The sequence below is a fragment of the Saccostrea cucullata genome, unplaced genomic scaffold, assembly GCF_032062105.1.
Source record: "Saccostrea cucullata isolate Sc308-1 unplaced genomic scaffold, CSIRO_AGI_Scuc_v1 ctg1003, whole genome shotgun sequence".
Lineage (NCBI taxonomy): Eukaryota > Metazoa > Mollusca > Bivalvia > Ostreida > Ostreidae > Saccostrea > Saccostrea cuccullata.
The window spans coordinates 107,011-127,885 of NW_026926129.1; the positions used below are offsets into that span (position 1 = coordinate 107,011).

Here is a 20,875-nt window from a genome sequence, read left to right on the forward strand (position 1 = left end):
ATGTACTTACACTGGTTACATGTCGAATTCCTCCTTATGTTTATGACAAATGTGATTTAACATGTTTGTCGTTCCCCCCGTATAACTTCGCACAGCTGACATTTTACGTATTTTGAATCTTGAGTTTTTAAAAAAAATATTTCCAGACTTTTGAAGTGGGTGGCGGCATGTTTTAAGTCTGATCAATTTCTCTAGTGTATGTTATATATTTCATTTAAACATAACAGACTATAAACAATGTTTAATGAAAACAAATCATTAAAGCAAACCAAAAATAAGGTATTAAGACAGCCGAAAATGAGAAAAGCTAGGTATCAGGTGTTTTGACACTATAATTACTGTATAGATTGTGTAATTACGTTTTAAAGATGTTTAATGCATGCATAAATAAGCTTAGAAATATTCAAAATATACATCCGAGTAACCAAGTGCCGATTTTAGTATTCTATACTTGGATGTTCGATCGAGTACCCGCGTCGGTAAACCGGGTACTCGTTAACGTTGACATCACTAAAGTATTTACATCTCAATACACTCATTTTCAAGTTTTGTTAACGAGATGGAAGCAAGACATTTTTTTAGATAACAAAATTTGCTTTTAGACACTTCTAACCCTCATTCTTGAAATTCAAATTTTGAATTTTAAGTGCATAACTACAGGAAACACTTGGACACAAATGTAAAAGGGGTTCAATGAACCAGAATTTTATCTTAAAGAAGAATAAGAATAATTCCCACTTTGCAACCCCCCACCTCCTCCCCGTGAGAATAAAAATTCTCAAAGCTTATTTCTGGAAGCAAGGTTTTTAAAGAGAAAATATCATTACATCACATCCTTCATTTTTTCAAGGAAAAACAAACCAAATATCACCAATATTTACAAACATCCCTTAGAAAGTGCATGTATAACAATTTGCCAAATCAAATCAATAAAAGTAAAATCCAAAACCCTCATTAAGCTTTCTGTACTATTTTAAAGTGCATGTCCTCTCCGTAATCTGATTTGCATTAAAACCTTACCGATGTTCGACTTTTTTTCTTTCCAGCTACTTTAACTCAAAGTCACCTTCAGTAATAGTGCAGAAGGATTACTCATTCTTATTCAATTATGCATTTCGACATAAATGCACGGGGTGTGTTATAAATATTAGTTATTAAAACATACGAGGGTTGTTCGAAAAATTCATGGACTTCTGTCATTTCTTTTTTTAATATTTGACGTCATATTTTATCCAAATTTGGTAGAAATATTTTAACAATAATTCCAAATAATTTGTATAAATTTTACTAAATATTTTGATTTATTCAAAACATTTTAAGATTTAAAAAATGCAGAAATCGGATCGCGGAGCAGGTCAAAATTTAGAAAGTTACAAACAATATACTAAACGTCTGTGGTCATATTCTCTGTAAAATAGTATACAAATGAAAAAACAACTTAGAAATTCAATTTAAGAATTGTAACATTTGCTCTGTTAAAATGAATCAGCTTTAGAAGATAGGTATAGTCCTCATTGAAAACGACAAAAACGATGCCGTTTTAGAACGTCACGGAGCAGCAAATAACGGTGCAATTTTGTGTTTTACTCATGAAAATTCCTGAATAAAACTCTAAGAATCAAGAAAATATGTCACAAGCGAGTTGTAAATCTCTGTCCAAATAGTACAAGCAGTATTTGAGTGACAGAGACTCTGTATCGGATGAGGACAATCTTTAATTGATTGATTGTATGTTGTTTAACGTCCCTCTCGAGAATTTTTTACTCATATGGAGACGCCATCACTTGCCGGTGGAGGGCTACAAATTTTGTCATGCTCAGCACTCAGGACCTTTGAGCAGTGAGGGATCTTTTTCGTGCCAGCACCTACTGCGACACGGGGCCTCGGTTTATACGGTCTCATCCGAAGGACCGGTCTCCACGTCCCACAATGGCATTTGAACCCGCGACGTAAGGATTGACTCCTTACTTCGAGACTCTAGAGCAGACGCTCTAGCCATGCGGGCGACGACAATCTTTGAAGAAACGGTTTAACTGTAAAAATCTGAACATAATCTTGAAAAAAGTTGGAACGTCAAGCAAAGACATGGGCGCTTCAGAGCTGCTTATCCTGTGAAAGCAGAGTTAAGTAATAAAAGAAATTAAAACCTTAACAAAGGAAATTACACAGAGAGAGGAATTCTTAAAAAAAATGAATGTCAACTATTAGAAAAAGGATTTTATGAGTTGGCATTGGGTTATTTTGTGTGAAATGTATAGCGATAGTTTTTTTTTGAATTCTTGACGTTATGTTTTAACGTTACATTGCCGTAAAGTGTGCTCCGCGGGTACAAAACATGTTTATTCTTAAATGAAGTAAATTGATTTCTGTTAAATATAATGTGAATTTCTTCTTAAAGAAAAATATAAAAAATATAGCCCTTTCATTCGGTCAATCTATAGATAATTGTATCGACTTCACAAAAATGCATATCGACCGAGCAGGAAGTCGATAAAGCTATTAACTAATTCATGAAAGGGCCATTTTTGTCAAGTATTTCCTATCTTACAAATTTTTAGACTTTTATTCAAAATATGATGATAAACAGAAACCAAACTCAAAAAACACCATTGAAACTTTGGAGCAGAGCAAATCGGGCCTCTAAAGGCACCAGAGGATGGAAAAAGGTACCAAAGGGGAAGTAAATATCATGATGTTCCCGATGATCTTAAGGTAGGATTCTTCTCACATTTCTTGTATTTAAAAATTAATGAAATTTTCACAGAATCAAGAAGACAATACCACTAATTGATGGTATCAGTGAGATTAAAGTTGACCATTTAATATTAGAAGCAAGGTCAGGTCAAGGTCGCTACCTTTTTTCTGGACATTAAGAGTAAAAAAATTAATGTTTCCAATCAAGCGATCCCTACTTTTAATTCAAAAGATTGAACGTTTTTTTCTTTTTAGCATAAAAAGATACTACCATATAGGGCCTATAAGATGATAATTACCAAATTGACATAGATAATCCAAATAAAATGGATATTTGCTAATCCGAATTTCCTCTACTTTTCTTAATTTTTTAGGATATATATATTTATTTAGTTATTTTTATATGCTTCCTATATTTAACTTTTTCTTATTTTCACATATAGTAAAGTTATCACATAAAGGTACAAAATGATACAAAAACTAAAAGTTTTGATCGTTTGCTAAGAGAGAAATAACACTTTTTAAGGATTTTTGGCTCAAATCTGTACTTAGATTTGAAGCATTTAAAAGCCAACTTAGTTCTAGTATGTGTGAAAAATCTTATTTATTTGATATATTTTGAAACTTTAGTCCCTTATTATTAATTTAAATTACATTTGAAAATTTCATCTAGTCTTTGATTGCGTAAAAATTATAACTAAATTCAATGTTCTATGATAATTTTGTGAGGCAAAAAAGAAGATATTTTCATACGCCACCATTCCGCCAAAAATATAGTCCCTGTTAGTTTTCAAACGCAGTTTACCATTTCTATTCAAAGTTGTACAGTTGTGACGAGGAAAGAAAATTATGGTCTTTTAAATCTCTTACACCTAAATATATAAGACAAAGAAGCAAATATACTTTGAATATTTGATCTAGTCAGAAACTAGAGAAGAATCCTACCTTAAATAAATATTTCCAAAATTCCATGGAATTGATGCATATTTGAAACATGGAAAACTACACCATCCCCACATGTAGACCTGAAACTTAAAAAATACATTATCTGGAATATTCTAACATACATGTGTAAGACGTACAACTTCTATAAGTAAATAAAAAAATATACTTGCTTCTTTCTTAGACCATGTAGACTTCTTCGAATTTTTTATATGGGATACGCTATTTTATAAAATGTAATTCACACGAAATTAAGGCATAATTGTAAACTTAATCATGATTTACATCGAAGGAATAATTATAATATATTCTCCTTTTAGTTCATGCGGACAAATTAAAGATGTACTTAGCCGATCGAAGGATCAAGTGAGCTTTTCTGATCATAATTTGTCTGTCGTCGCTGTCGTTGTTGTCGTCGTCGTCGCTGTCGTAAACTTTTCACATTTTCATCTTCTTCTAAAGAACCATAAAAGATAAAGTGCGGAGGAAATTCGTTAACCATTTGCACTGTTGAAGGATTTGTCCTCCAAAATGAATGCAAAAATTATGTCAACTCTGCGAATTTTAAAAGTACAGTTACATTTAATTGTATGTACTTTTCAAGGGCTGTCCGTAAAGTGCTCGGACAAACTAAAATTTAAATAAAAATGGTTTTATCGATACTTATTATTAACATATTGCTGATTCTTTACTTAATGTGACGTACAAAATGTAAAATTTCATTTATTCAATTTCAGTTATATAATTACATTTATGACTTCATTATTAATCACTAAAATTCTGCGGAAAGTCGGATTGCATTTACATTATGAGGTTGTCTAAAAGTTATGATTTCAAACCTGCAAAATTTGAACTTTCAGAGTTTAATAATGTCTGAGAAATCGAGGTTAGAATCTGTTAAGACAGGATCGGCATATCATTCGAAAAAGGTACGTTTTCGGGAAAGGTGGAGCAGAGAGGTGTGATAAAATTCTGCGTAGACATCGGAAAAACACTAACAGAGACCCATAAATAATGTAAATAGTCGAGAAAATATAGTAAAGGGAGCCGGGAAGCTTGGCAAATTTGGAGTAATTTTTATTTTTCATGTGCATTGGAAATACATATTAAAACTGTTTTATCTCTTTTGTTCATTGTTTTATGCTTTATGCACCTCAGTTGGATATTTAGATAACTATCTGGGGTATTTGTGCTTTGTTTTGGTTTAAAATTTGCATATTTATAAAAGGAAACATTAATTTAATGAAAATAAACATTTGATATATTTTATCTATGTTTGTCAGTAATCATCAATTTGGACACGAACTTTACGGACAACCCTCGTATTTTTCTCTTTATTGTTGCAAAGAATCACAATGAAAAACACAACAGAATTTCCAGTTCATTGAACAATCTCAACTGTCAGTTATTATATAGCAATGAAAGGGGAGGTCGTAATACATGATATAATGTGTTATAACGGTTTGAAGAAAGTAATGTTTCCAAGGAATTATTATAATATAATGAACATCACGGAACCGCTGTAGGCTCGGTTCCATTTCCGGAACCTGAAGGATCTACAAAAACCGGAATGGGATTTTCCAGTTGTTGGCATGAACTGAAAACTTTGTCTTGCATTTCCCAATCCCCGCTCGATGTTTCAACATTAGGTTTGCACTCTGCATATTTGTCATAGCAATTTTCTTCTTCCTTTTCCATTCTACAAGCAAGCGGCACATGGGTAGAAGCACATCCCTCGTTATCCACACAATCATTGATGCATATCTAATTTAAAAAAGTTTTTTTTTATTATTATCAAGTCAAGAGAAAAGAATCATTTCTTTGATATTGTTTCCAGAACATAAGTTGGGTTCCATATTCGATCGTCGATATTTTGTTTTAAATATACATTAATGATATGATATACCCATGTATTCCAAGCATAAATATATAACCATTCGGCAGGCCCCCCTCCCCAATCCAACCATGGCACTTGCTGCAACCCATAATGTTTAAGAGGTGGGTGGTTTGCATTGCTCTTGATTTGTATTGTTTTAATGCCTTTATAAGCTTTAATGCTGTGTGTTATCTCCATTTTATGTACATAACTTACATTAAATTCAAGGTGTGTAACAGGGGATGTATATGACGTACATGTAGACATGCAGCAAGAGACCTATAATTCAGCATAGCATTACAAGAAGACACAAGACCTCCTTGTCCAGGTACTCTTTCTTGTAATCGCAAAAAATGTAGAAATATCATGAAAAATTGATTGCGCCCATGGGAAAAGGGTGCTTATAGCAATTTTACAATTTTGAGTTTTTCATGAATTTTGTTAGAACAAGGTTAAGAGTTGCAAATATGATTTTTATGGTTCTATTCCAACTCTAAGTATGTTTTTATCGCTTATATTAGTGATAATTCATTTTTTAAACAGTTAAATCATCATGTCATGTTACGTTTGCATCAATGTCAAACATTGACTATAATTTTATTGAAACGTTACTAATATTATTATGAATATAAAGATTATTTTCAAGATAGTTGTTATAAGTATTATCGATCAATGCATGGTATACGAGTTATTTATTTTACACTTCGCTCATGTTGGGACGAAAGAAAATTCACACCCCAAAAGGTGCACTCCCAGGCAAGAATTGTTTTGTAAATTTACAGAATTACTTAGAAAGTCATTTCATTTTAGATAATGTCTCCGGTAACGACAATAAACTAGAATCTACCCAGTAATGTAAAATAAATTATTAATGATACACGGTTCATACATTACATTAAACAATACTCTATAGAATATTTGTAAAAACATATGAAAAGACCCCTGTCTTGCATATGGTAATAAAATCTCTATTCTAAATTGAAACAATAAGCCTTTTTTTCAATCTCAACATTAAACGATTTTTTATCATTTACTCATAAAACATGCATGCTAATTAAATAAGTCATAACTCACAAGCATGAAATAATGTCGGGTCAGTCCCAATATTCCGATGGTGATTATTTCGGGATGATGTGGGGTGGGTTGCGGTAGGTGTTAAATAGGTAAATGACAAATTTATACATGTGCATGTAGTTAATATGAGCTTAACAGCAGTTTTTTAAAAGCTTTATTTCAGTAACACCCCCTCCCCCCGAACACAACTAAATACACAACCAAGTTATATTGTAATAATGGAAAAATATTCTTTAAATTATTTTTACGACCTTCATAAATATTTCTTTTCAAATAAAAACGACCTTCATAAATATTTCTTTTCAAATAAAAATTATAAACAATGTCTTTTTCATAAACAATCAGTGATCAATTATTGGGCACAACATGCCCGTACCAAGAATATTACTGAGCACTATCAAAAAGTGAAATGGCACCTAAGCGTAATTAAAATGAAGTAATATAATTCCAGGCATTTTGCTTATGATAAACAGTTAAGCGTTTCGAATGAAATCCAATTGTTTTTTTTTATCAATTTTCAGACCTAAGACAAAAGCGAAATCCAAAAACGTAAACACGTGGTAAAAAAATATAAGTTGACGTTTTCCGTCAATCTGCAACATTTTACGTCACAACTTTATGGCGTTATTTCTCTCTTTTAGTGAAAATGCCATAAGCACCCTTTTCTCATGGGCACAATCTTAAATTTAATCATTGCAATTCCTATCAATATCTGAGCAGTCCTATCAATATCTGAGCAGTTTAGAGAACATTTTAAATTTATATACCTCTATACCACAACTGTAGCCTCCACGACGTAATCGACCCTTTTGAAATCCTGAAAGTGATTCCCAATCCAGTATATCGTTACAATCCACCCGGACGTTTTCTGAATTCCGATCATACTTGGCTGCACAAAATGAAGATTATATTTATATTATTATAAGTTCTGTATTAAAGCTAAATATGACGTATTCTTGGGAAGTTCAGACTGACTAAAATTCTAAAGATCTTTCTGTTTATTTTGCATATAATCCTCATTTGATTTATTGGAGTTGGAAACTTTTATCTAAGTTGTTTTCTCTTATTTGCTTAAGAAAATAATAATGACATATTTTCTTTAATGGTTTCTTTTATCATTTCCGAAATTTGAAATTTATTCCAAAAGAAGCGCAAATTTGATTGCCAAGAAAGAGAGCTTTTAGGGAAATGAAAAGTAATAAATTGAACAATTTGAAATAGATGATCCTGTCAGCAAATACAATTTATCATTGAGTTCAAACGCTGAATGAAGCTTTCCTTAATAGTTATATATATTAGACTATAATTTACACTGAATTTCCGACATATTTCCCGATTATGACAAGGAGCACACGGGCGGATGTGACCGGTCGGCAGTGCATGCTCACTCCACAATGGCACCTGCTGTTTGCATTGCTCCTATTTTGTATTATGGTATTATGATTTATGGACTTTTGAGCTAAAAAACTGTTCATTGTCTCCAAATATTTCACCCTCGTCTAATTCATAACAATCCATATGTCTTTATGATGTGTTTATAAGTCATTTTATAAAAAGAAGACATCGTCATGATGTAGATGCAATGTATACGTACCTATTAGGATATATTTCTTTTTTAAAGTAAGCATGCATTCTCTCGGAATTTCTACATTTCGAAATATCTTCTTCGGTGCAGGGTTTTTAAAGAATGCACGAATAATTGGTCTCATATTTAATTTCTTCGGTGCAGGGTTTTTAAAGAATGCACGAATAATTGGTCTCATATTTAATTTCTTCGGTGCAAGGTTTTTAAAGAATGCACGAATAATTGGTCTCATATTTAATTTCTTTGAGTTTCTTTCTTTCTCAGTCATCTATAAAACGAGTAAAACATAATATTAAATAGACATACAATGTATTAACGTTAAAAATAAATGCAACTGTTCGTGTATTTATTCCAGTTGACACTCACTTTGTTCATTCTTTGAAGGACTCTAACTTTATACCTATGGTTTTCCTCTGGGGTTGACGAAAGGTCCCTAAGAACCTTAACTCTTAAGACTGTAATTGAAATAGGAGAAATAAAGGAATGTTCAGCACATCTTCAAAAACAAAAGGAAATTTGAAGCACCTGTAATTAAAAAAAATATAGCGAATTTTTATGTCTACGGGTTAGTAGTTTTGTAACTTTGTCCATAACTTTGGCCGGAGCTTGAATTTCACATACTTCCACACTTTGCTGATGTGTTTTTTATTGTCAAAACCTTTCTTTTGGAAACGATATTTTATATATCTTGACCTTCTCAAATTTTCAAAGATTTGCAGTAAATGTAAACAACATTTAGAAAAATATTTTTCATAAGCCTTTGTCAAGGGGCTTCTAATCTGTAAGATGGAGAAAATGTAATGATGAGAAGGAAAAATGGATTACAAAATATGCCTTAACTTACTAATTAAGACTGCTATCGAACTTTTTGCACAAATTAATATAAGAATGAATTATTGGAGTACTTTCGTATGTATTATTCAGATAGTTATTAAAAATTGGTTATTTTAATTTCAATACATAATTTACGCTGGAGGGCGTGACTTCATTATTGAGCGGGTAATACATGTAGTGTTTTTTAACAAATGTTTCTCGACCCATCCTTCGTCTCATTTGTCTATCAACAACTGATATAAAAAGACTTGATCGCGAAAATTAATCATCGCAAACTAGTTTGCCCCCGGTAAATCGCGAAATAAAGTCTTCTCGAATAAAAGTTGGTTTACAAAATCCGATATACATGGAGTTGAATCCTGTTTAAATTATCAATTGAATGTATGTTATTTCAGATGAGAAAACAGCGGGTTATTCGGACTTGTGACATCATACAACGTTGATACTCCGTTAAAATACATTATAATAACATCATAAAATTAAAAAAAAAAAAAAATATAACTTTGTTTTACCATGAAAATGTGACATTTTGACTGAACACAGCTTTCTTTGAAGAGACTTCTTGGGCAAACATTTGTCATTCCTGTTGAGAAAAACAAAATAAAATGTGTGGTTATATGATTATAGCAAAAGTATAGCTTAAAATACATGTTTATGCATACATTTTTTTAGACTTTTTCATGCTTAGCGTCTAACACAATCCAAAAAAGCATCAAGCTTTATATAATTTTATTTTCAAACACCCACGTTGATATCAAATACGGTATCCAATTATTTTTTATCTTCTTCATTAATAGATATTACTCCCTTTCTTTATTTTACATTTGTCATGAAAAACTATACAATTATGGTCTCTTGCAATGGTGAATATGGTTTGTTATTGATCAGAAATTTATCAGTATTTATTAATCAGAAATTTATTAGTATTGACTGAGGGGAAGCTGGGGTCAATTTGAACATTTTCTTGATGACAAACAAACCATATTCACCATCTCGATAATTGTTTTATTATATAGTCAGGACTCAAATAAATAAGAAATTGAAGGCTACCTGACGATTCCATTTTCATTGATTAAAGAAACTTCTGTCGTAGAAAAATAAGGTCAACTATCTATAACTTCTGTGTTTGCTTTCACTGTGTGAAAGGAATTGTAAATTTCAAAAAAATAATCATTAAATATTTTGGTAGATTTGCGAAACAATATTCTCTTCAAACATATAGTATCCAGCCAGTTGCAAGTGAATATGTGGTGTTATGAACTGTTTGCGTAACGTTAATTTGTATACGGATTATATAGGGGCTTTTTCTAGACTATTTAAAAAAATGGAGATAGCGAACAGCATTCAAGCCCAAAAGTCCATAAAACAATATTTGGAGCAGAGAAAATACGGACCTCTAAAACATCCGAGTTTGGATCAGGTGTCATGGAGGAGTGAGCATCCCCTGCCGATCGACCGGTCACACCGGCCTAGTGCTACTTGTTATGTTCAGGAATATAAAAAACCGTCAACAATTCAGTGGGTAAATAGTGGCCTATTCTAAATAAGTATGAAAACGTCAGTCAGCATTTGACTTAATGATAAATTGTATTTGCAGACAAAGTTATAGCATCGACCATAGAACTTACGAAATGATGATTTTAAACTAGACTGCTGATATTCTCTTCATTAAGTTGTTGTCAGAATATATCTTACCTCGTTTAAAAAAATTGTTTATACATGTAGGTAGAGCATGCTCTTAATTATGTATCGAATCAACCGAGAAATTTAAAATCCGTATGCAAGTGATGAAGGTATATTGCTGAGTAAGGGGGTTGAGGATTATAAAGTTAAGCTATCGCGTTTGTCATCAAGCTTCGTAGTAAGATAACTATTGTAAGTTGTATTTTTCTAGTAAGCAAAAAATTAAAATATGAAACAGCTGTGTCAGACTCTGTATTTCAAGCCCACGGGGATATTTATTTTTAGCTTTTCCCCACTTTAAGAATAATGTCCAATAATTAAGCATGTATCTAACAACTATTCTTGATAATTTATGTACCTTTAATCGGCCCAAAACAGCCCTTTATGCCTTTGAATTGTCAGTTTTAAAAAATATGACCATTTCGGTATCCATGTTGATCGTGTTTTTAAAAATACAGTTATATGTATTGAAAGGTATCGGATAACATTTCTAAAGCGCGGAAAAGCATAGAATAAAAGAAATAATACCCGAAGTGGTGTAAATCGAAGGTTTTACAATGCTTGGATTTTTAGCTCTCTGTTCTGTCTGTCCGAATTTTCTCAAGCAGTGAGCTATAATTATGTAGCTAATGAATTTCAGTCTGGCATTGCCCCTATATAAATCAGGTCTTTTTTCTGAAACAGACTTTATGAACATAATTTAGTGAGAGTTAATTACTTTTATTTCCTTCAGGTGAGGCACATCTTTTCTGTGACGAAGTTTGAACATTTAAATTGAAATTTATACCATATTCTTTACTTACTGAGAGAAGACAATGTGGACAGTCAATAAAATAATAGCCGCTCGTAACATCTTCTAGAATACTAAGTATGCAGTCTTCTTCGACGCGTAGTTTATAATCTGAAACAGGACAAAGATGTCTTATTCAAACTTGTCGTTTCAACTAGAAAATAAAATTTGGTCAGAACATGCCTTTTCTGTGAAATCACAAATCTTCGTAGGGGGTAACTTTCGTTGTTTTCGAGGTATGAAGAGATCCACGTAATTTCATGTCAAGCACGAAATGTAAAACGTAACATACATAACTAAACTTAATAATTTCTTATTTACGAAATTAAATCCTCACAAACTCGCGAGTTTATCCTCAAACCTGATGAAAATTTGACCCTACGAAAATATGTTTTTACAGTAATTTTCAATACCGATCTTTGCGACAATTGCATCTTTTTGTAAATGATTTACTTTAATTGCTACAAACATCTTATACTTATAATACTATACTTGTACTTATAATATTATTTTTTACTTTCTAGTAATTATTACAAGTTGGTAACATACCTTCATGAACGTTCAAGACCTTCCTAAAGTTAAGAACCGAAGCGAAAATCTTATATTTATACTAATAATTAAAATACGACGTTCCTTTGCCATTATTTAATCTCTATTATACTTGTGATTTTTATTGGAAAACTTTGGTGAGTCCCACGCTGATTAATAGCAATTAAAATAAAAAAGTGACAAAAGTTTGAAAAAAAAAATACATCTTTTAATATGAGGGATATTATAATGCTTTTTTCATGTCATTGTGTTGAGCAAGGCATCACCACACCTCTTGTCATTGCTGTCTGGCAGGGCCAATGCAACAGATTGAGATTATGTGCCGATAAATATACGTTTCATTTAAACTTACCAAATTACGTTTTCTTGCCTAAATTGATGTTCAGTTTTTCGTCGATGAATCTATAAATTGAATTCATTTTATTGTTATGATATATAAGACTGATCACATGTTCATTGAATTTTTTTCATCTTGGGCTACCGCATTTAAAACTTATTCCATCTCTACATAGGTTTTTTGAATGCAACTTAAGATATTTCGTGATCCCGAGTCCACAATTAAATTACACTTCATTTAAAACCTAAAATATTTCACAAATACCTGGTACTATTAACAGAAAAAAAATAAGCAATGAAGCTTCATCTTAAAATTGATAATGTAGCATTCAAAATATATACCAGAAGTAAATACCTTTTGATAAGGCATGTTGCCATTAATTATGAAATAATGGAATATGGCCACACAGACTCTCCTTGTAAAGAAACATTATGGTAAAATAATTATAGAAAGATAATAGTTAATCAATCTGACACGAGGTGGGAGGACACGATGAAGAAATTTATTTTGACTTTCCTTCAAAATCGGATATGTAAATTATCTACATATAATACCGTATAAAACTTACCTAGGAATAATAAAAGTAGGAAAATTAGAAAGAACCTATTCCCAGGTAACTTATACAATTATTAATACGGCTTTACACATTTGTTATAAAATGTCTGTTGCAAAAATACTAAACTTTAAAAAAAACTTTATATTTTTCAGATTTAAAGGAAATAATTATGATTTTAGAAATTGATATATATGTACATCATATAATTTTTTAAAGGTAAGTGATATACTAACAGTTATGTGGACAATGAGCATATTTCGCTTCTTGGTGTATACTGGATTGATAATAATGAGATGTGGAAGTTTATCAGTGGATGAGGTTTCTAATGTGTAAGTAATCCAAAGTAAAAGATCTGTACTTTTGAATTTTTTATCTCCTATCCCTTAATTAATAATAATATTCATCGCAACGGTAGTTAAATTTGAATATCACATTCCTTGTAAAGTGCATAAATCATATTAATGTAGAAGCACGTATTTTGATGTTGATAAAATTTCGTTTATTTTCCATCAAGTGGGTTTCATGCCGTTTTGAAAGTAACCCTATTCAATATAAAGTCTTGTAAAATTTCGTGTGGGGTTTAATTACTTGATATATAATAATAACTGAAACTCAAAATAAAATATCATTAATTTTTGTATAAGGCTCATAAAAATAAAACATCAATGAATGTAGAATTAACTTTAAAAAGCAAATTTTAAACAGGTGAATTAATGACATCTCAAGTTTTCTCTGATGCAGGGACATGTGTGGGTGTGAGGAAATTCATCCCCAGCAGAAGTTTTGTTCTGCTGATGTAGGTGAGTAAAATTAAAAAAAAAATACATTGTATTTCAAATTTATTTTCTGCTTTTAGAATAAAAAAGGTTTGTTCTCTTTTAGCATTTAAGGGAATTTTAATTCGAAAGCATGCTTTATTGCCCGCCCCCTCTATAAGGATCCGGCCCGTGATAATCAGGGATCCCATCTGGAACCACATGAAGAAACGAAGTGCAATATTCCCTCCCCCCACTGACCCAGAACTAGGAATGACCTCTTCCCATACTGACCTACAGCCGGGAATGCCTTATTTACCAACAAAGAGAGTAACTAACACATTCCTCGTCAAAAGGTCTTTTAAAGGAGTAAGTAATTCAGTACTTGTTTCAGTAAATCATTGAAAATGTTTGAAATCCTATACTAGTATATTTTCTCACAAAATACGTTAACTAAAGCTCTTGGGTTATATAAATCTTTAGAAATTATAGAAATTCAATTAGTATTTTATTAATATGTAATAAACTTACGAAAAACAGACAAGAATGCATTGATGCTTCATTTCTATTCAAGTAGTTAAAAAATCAATTGGGAGTCGATGTACAAGTTTTCTCGTTCTTGATTATTTGTCAAATATCAATTTATGGATAGTTTTTAATATTAGAACAAAATGAGTATGATTCACAAAGTTCACATAGGAAGAATGTGACTATTGTTCAAGGCTCTAGTAAGTACAAGTATATTTATTTCATTTATTACTTGTAGTATTCATTTTATTTTGAAATTTATGGAGATAACGAAACGATATTCAATCTCAAAAGTATATAAAACAATACGAAATAGGAGCAGAGCAAACTCGGGTCTCCAAAAGATCAGAGGTGGGATCGGGTGCCATTTGGGAGTGTGTCTCCTGCCGAACGGTCACAAATTTACAGATTTTTTTTAACAATGCTCAAAGGAACTTACACTAAACAGGAAATTTGAAAGTGAATAAATGCACTCCCTTACACATACACACGCCATACAGTATAATTGTTATGTTTTTTAAGATAGTTATTTTACGTCGAGTATCTGTGCTCCTTAATGAAAATACATCTATAAAATACAATAACTATATTTTTAAATTCCAATCAGTGACATGTTTTGGCCACGTGAGAAAAACCTACTGGTTTATCGTCTCTAATGAAGGATATGGAGATAACGAACAGTATTCAATATCAAAGTCCATAAAACAAAACAAAATAGGAGCAGAGCAAACACGGGCCTCTGAAACATCAGAGGTGGGATAAGATGCCATGGAGGGGTGAGCATCCCTTGCTGACCGGTCACATCCGTCGTGTGCTCCTTGTCATGATCGTGAAATAACGGAAAAACCCGTCGTCAATTCAGTATATAAATAATGGAGTAACAATCAGCATGAAAAACGTCAGTAAGCATCCGCTCACGTTGATCGCTACACAAGGTAGCAATCTAAGTGCGCGGATCAAAGGATCTGATTTTAATAAGATTGCTTCTCTGTAGCTCATCATGTCTAAAATAGAATACTGTAAAGCATATAGACTAAACAAAATAGTCGAAGTAGGAAACATCGAAATGTGACATTTTAAGTACTGTGACATTTGAGGATAACTTTGAAAACATGTATGCCCTGCATTTTTAGGGGATTCCGAAAGAGACAGAATTAAAAGTCAACACTTATGATGACGGATCCGGGTGCCAACCTTCTTTCACTGTCAACAAAACATACCTTATAACTGGTGAGAAAAAATTTCTACTCTTTGTATGGTTTCAGGTATAACTAACGTAGACTTAACCATGAATAGCTATTGAATTGTTCCTTAGGATTTGCAATATTTCCTTTCTCTCGATGAAAACTTAGATTTTGCGAGTTGACAATTTTTATTTGAATTTAATATAAAATGTTTGAGTCGGTAAATCATGAGGATCTGGTACGTGTCAATCATCATACAATTTTATGGACAATTTCTAAGACGAGACAAGCTATTGTAAAACAAGTTGATGAAACAAGTATCTCAACAGTCTTCTATGAATTCATCATTCCGCCAGTTTTTTTTTTTTGGTTGATACAATGTCCTTGGTATCAAATATACATTCTGTCCTTGAGTAAAATGCTGACTGAAGTTATATATACTTGTTAGGCCATCATTTACAGACGAAATTTTCTGTTTTTTTCCCCTGAACATGACAAGGAACACACGGTGGGTGTGTCCTGTCGGCAGTTTGTGTTCACTCCTCTATGCCACCTGATCCCACCGCTGGTGTATTAATAATGGTTCGAGTTTGCTCTGCTCCCGATCTGTATTGTTTAAATCGACTTTGAGCTTGACTAGTGCATATATAGTGTTCATTATCTCCATATTTTATCAATACCAGTTATTGGGTCATGGCCTGTACCCCACTGGGGCCGGAGGGGTGGGGCAAAAACCACTAAAATTAATGCAATCTTTAAAAAATCTTCGTCTTTACTCCTGGACGACAAGCAGCCAAATTGTTGAATTGATTATAATAAGCATATGCATTGAGCCGTCTACCAAAATTGTGAAATTCATGGCCCCAGGGTCAGGGGTTCTGGTATTAGGGCGGGGCTCTTATGATCATTTAGTGAAAATGCAATAATTCTTTGAAAATCTTCTCCTCTGTTCCTGGGTATTATGAAAACAAGCTAAGTACATAGTTATGGTGACGAAGGTTGCCTGTATCAAAATTGTGAATTTCATGGCCCCTGGGTCAGGGGTTCTTGTGTTAGCATGGTTAAGGCAGTGCTCTAATGATTATATAGTGAAAATGCATTGATTCTTTGAAAAATCTCCTCTGCTGTCGGGTATTAAGCTAATGAAATATGTACATATTTATAATGAGGAGTGTTGCCTCTTCCAGAATTATGAATTTCAGGGTCCTTCGGTCAGGGGTTTTGGGTGGGCTACATTGATTATAATAGTGAAAATGCATTAATTCTTTGAAAATCTTCTCCTCTGCTCCTGGGTATTAAACCAATAAAATATGTACATAGGTATGATGAAAAGAGTTCCCTCTTCCAATATTATGAATTTCATGGTCCCTGGGTCAGGGGTTCTGGTGTTAGGGCAGGTCTCTATTGAGTATATAGTGAATATGCATTATGTTTTTGAAAATCTCCTTTGTTACTGGGTATTAAACTTATGATCTAAGTACATGTACATAGTTATGATGAGCTGACCTAAGGGTGCTTTTTCTAGAATTGTGAATTTCAAGGCCCTTGGGAAGGGGTGTCTGGGTGGGGTGGGTGGGGGGACTCTAATGATTAAATACTGGAAATGAATTAATGCTTTGAAATCTGCTTTTTGTTGGTATTGATCAAACATTTATGATGAGCAAGAGTGTCTTTTCCAAAATTGTGAAATGTGTGGCCCCAGGGTCAGGGGTTCCTGTGGGGTGGAGCACTACTGATAATATAGTGGAAAAACTGGAAATGCATATTTTCTTTGTTCCTCTGCTCTGTTTCTGGGTATTAAGTACACTTGTAATCAAAGTAAGCTTGCCAAGTGTATAGTAATAATGAGCAATGGTGCCTCTTTCAAAATAGTGAATTTCATGGTCTCTGGTTTATATAATAAAGTACGAACCAAATTCATTTGTTGGAAAGTTGTTACATGATACTCAGGTGTCCCATAAGGCCCGTGGGCCTCTTGTTTTCATTTGTTGCAGGAAATTATGGCATGGAACTACAATTCGTCATTTTTTTCATAAAATTAAAAATTGAATGTGATGATATAAAAAAATTCGATTGAAAAAAATTGATTGTTTGATTTGTGAAGGAAAGTTGAACAGTCGAGGAGACCTGGACGTTAATGGTTGTGACTGGACGGGGTGCTGGGAGGGTGGTGTGTCACGGTACCAGAAGATCAACCTCAGGACGGGGAGATACGACTGTGACATACAGGTAGTATCAAAAGAACAATGCCTACGTGATAAGTAATTTACACACCAATAAGTAATACTAGCTTTAGAAAAAAAAAACCAAAAAAAAAAAACAATGTATACATGTATGAAAATGAAAATTTCTTCCCAGATCTGCCGGAAAAGTAGTGGATGCATTCGTGATGCTAAAACATGTGTATGGCCCAAGAAGCGCGCAGGGCTGTGTTATGCCAGACATGCTAGATGTTACATGTCCAAGAAATTTCAAAAGGCTACATGGGTCATGCTTCATACTAGAATGAAGCGGTGTTTGGAGCGATACAGTTTGACAGCAAAGTCTCCATGAATGAAACATTACGCACTATACTTCATGTGTATTTTTACGTACGTACGAGGGCCGTTCAAAAATTACGCGGACTGTGCTATTATTTACTCTTACAGTCGTCATATAGTTATGAAATTTAAAACAAATATGTATCTTAAAGATTCCAATAAATTTTGGGCAAAATTTCTGTATTTTATACAAATTCTACTAAAATCATAGGTATGTTGATATCGCTGATGGAGAGGTACGGAGCATGACAAAAATATATGCATAATAAAACATGTAGTAAAACTAGGGTAAGAATTCGTCCACAAAAAGCAAATTGAAATTTCAGACCGTAAGACCTCTGTAAAAAGGTTATACGGGAGGACGGGAAGAAGATTATCAACGAAAACTTTATCCGGACTGTAAAGAACGTGATTGAGAGTCACAAATATCACACTATATCTCATAAATAAAGTTTTTGGTTTTAAAACAAAAAAGAATATTCTTTACCTGTTTAATATATTTTAAGCTTGACAAGAAATGGTGTTTAGAAGTTGAGTAGATAAGGTAACTCAAACTGTACAGGTACTCTTGGGAAAATGTTGAGAATATGAAAGCTCAATAACATAATATTATTTTTTTTATAATGCCTGTGACGTCGAAGATTTTGCTGCTCCGTGACTTAATGATATGTCTGAAAAATCACTCAAAATTGATACCAATTTACAACATTTTGATATGAAATTTTGAAGACCATATGAGTAAAGATTCTTTTGTATTATGTGTGACATTTTGCCCGATTATATCGTCAAATATTTTTCCTGTGCAACAAGTCCGCGTAATTTTTGAACGGCCCTCGTATATATCTGCATATGTACCAAAGTGTGTAATTATATATGTGTAGTAGATGTTAAAATATGTATATTTAAATAAAAATCTAAAATTCTGATGTAATTAGTGTTATCTTTCGCTTTAATTTATGATAAGGGGGTTGCTCATCTTCGCTAGCTTAAGGTTTTTGATCGGTTACTCTTTCTGGATCAGAAACTCGTGGTTAGCAAAGATGAAATGGTTATGGATATTTTCAAAAAGGTCGTTGTAATTTTTTTCCCCAAATACTAAGTCTTGATTTTACCATCAGAAGTATAATTTTAATTGCAATAGCTGCTTGGTTTCAATATATTCATTGTACATACACATAATTATAATTTTGCAGTTTAATGTAAATACTATATACATTATATATTTACATGTTTATGCAACCCTGGATAATATTTGTCCGTCAGTCCTTTGAATGATATACATTTATTACATTTTCAACAGTGAAATACTGTAGTTTATCCGTTGAATAAAAGTGATATCCCGTCACAGTGTGAAAGGATATCAAAATGATATCCTGTCACAGTGTGACAAATATCAGAAATGCGGTAAAACTCTCGATCGATTTAAATTCCCATTACGAAGAGTGTTGTAAAAATATTCCTTGGGCTGTTATAATAGGCAAAAAAAAAAAAAAAAAAAAAAAAAAAGGAAAATCAAAGAAAATGTAATAAACAGAAATTTCAATTTTTTATAGTTGAATATGGATTTTATTTCACTCGTGAGACAGGACTTTTTGATATTTTCACGAGTGCGACGCACTCGTGGAATATAAAAAAAATCCTGTTCCACAGTGAAATAAAATCCATATTCATTTTTTACAAAACAAAAAAAATCCTGTCCCACGAGTGAAATAAAATCCATATTCAACTACAAAACATTGAATATCCTCTTTGTACTTCAGTAAAGATAATTTTCAAATTCATGTACAGAAACATGAATTTTATTTTCCATTAAATTTAATGCCTACATTGTACAACAATCAATGCAGTATACATGAGCTTTATTCTGAAGTAGGTTCTAACAGTTCATTTTTATCTCGATCCGACATCTTATATCAATGGACAGCCTTGCCTCCAGATATAATAAACAAGCTAAGTGCGAGATAGACTTATTTCATCAATTGATTCTTCGTTTTTATTTTTTTCTTTGCATTTATTGTTCTTTTGAATTTATTAGATTTAATAAAAATGGACTCAACAGGAATCTGAAAACTAGATCATTAATTGGTCATTCAGATAAAAAAGAAACAGCACTCTAGGGACCAGGCAAAATTTATCACAATGATGGGACCGGTACAAATAGGCATGGGACAATGAGTTTTTTCATCGAAGAAAACCATGGGGCTAAAACATTTTTACCATTAAATACCCATGGGACATAAACTTTTTTCCCAATAATTTACAGTACTTTATCCAAGAGAAATATTCATTAAATTGAAAAATATTATTATTTATCCAAAAAAGGAAAGAATTCTTTTTTAAAAAAGTCATATCTTTAAAACTCAAACGATGGCTAAGAGCAACAGGAATCTTCAGTTAATGGAAAATATTACAAAGTGACAAGCATTGCTAACAAGGAATATGAAAATGAACACTAAGAAAACAATATCGATGTTTAAAATGTCTGTATTCCGAAAAAGATCCTAAGTTTTTGATGCAATAATCTCATTAAATCAACATGTATCTGGGGTAACCATGGGACGATAACTTTTTTATAAGTCATGGGACAGATATTTATTTTAATACGAGTGTCATGGGACAAGTACTTTTTTGTCACATCTAACATGGATGTGACATGCATGTCACATCTTGTGGCCTATTTTGTTTTGATGTGCCATCTTTTTGCTAATTTTTTCATATGATGTTTTGATTGTCTTGCCTTACAGATACTTTTTTCTAGTCAGTTAAAAAGGGGGATCAGACATTATCATATTTTACGTAACTGCTAATCAAAGCTTGTGAATCTGATCCCCTTCTTGTTTGTTAAATTGTTCACATTTATACCTTCATTTTAATAAATGACATTATTCATCTCTATGAAAGTGTTTGATTTGACTTACACAAAATTAGCAAAAACAAGCTGCGGTGAG

The 20,875-nt window shown here is 32.4% G+C and overlaps 2 protein-coding genes across 2 annotated transcripts; one reads left to right on the top strand and one right to left on the bottom strand.

The window, feature by feature from the left end:
• Positions 1-5,106: 5,106 nt before the first annotated feature.
• On the bottom strand, positions 5,107-11,541 carry LOC134270880 (uncharacterized). The gene is made up of 6 exons (XM_062753130.1): positions 11,492-11,541; positions 9,518-9,588; positions 8,538-8,626; positions 8,181-8,439; positions 7,354-7,475; positions 5,107-5,400 (listed from the first exon to the last, which is right to left on the bottom strand). The coding sequence occupies exons 1-6, from the start codon at positions 11,539-11,541 to the stop codon at positions 5,146-5,148; spliced, it is 846 nt and encodes a 281-aa protein (XP_062609114.1). The 3' UTR covers positions 5,107-5,145.
• Positions 11,542-13,155: 1,614 nt separating this feature from the next.
• Positions 13,156-17,940, top strand: LOC134270882 (uncharacterized). Its single transcript, XM_062753131.1, has 6 exons — positions 13,156-13,249; positions 13,662-13,720; positions 13,803-14,044; positions 15,337-15,433; positions 17,492-17,616; positions 17,746-17,940. The coding sequence occupies exons 1-6, from the start codon at positions 13,158-13,160 to the stop codon at positions 17,938-17,940; spliced, it is 810 nt and encodes a 269-aa protein (XP_062609115.1). The 5' UTR covers positions 13,156-13,157.
• Positions 17,941-20,875: the final 2,935 nt, after the last annotated feature.

Excerpts from the sequence above, each read along its gene's own strand:
- LOC134270880 (XM_062753130.1), bottom strand. The coding sequence starts at position 11,541 with ATGTTACGAGCGGCTATTATTTTATTGACTGTCCACATTGTCTTCTCT. Across the intron at positions 9,589-11,491 it reads GTCCACATTGTCTTCTCTCA|GAATGACAAATGTTTGCCCA; the intron begins GTAAGTAAAGAA and ends TTTTCTCAACAG. Across the intron at positions 8,627-9,517 it reads CAAAATGTCACATTTTCATG|TCTTAAGAGTTAAGGTTCTT; the intron begins GTAAAACAAAGT and ends TTTCAATTACAG.
- LOC134270882 (XM_062753131.1), top strand. The coding sequence starts at position 13,158 with ATGTGGACAATGAGCATATTTCGCTTCTTGGTGTATACTGGATTGATA. Across the intron at positions 13,250-13,661 it reads GTGGATGAGGTTTCTAATGT|GGACATGTGTGGGTGTGAGG; the intron begins GTAAGTAATCCA and ends TCTCTGATGCAG. Across the intron at positions 14,045-15,336 it reads TCAAAAGGTCTTTTAAAGGA|GGGATTCCGAAAGAGACAGA; the intron begins GTAAGTAATTCA and ends CTGCATTTTTAG.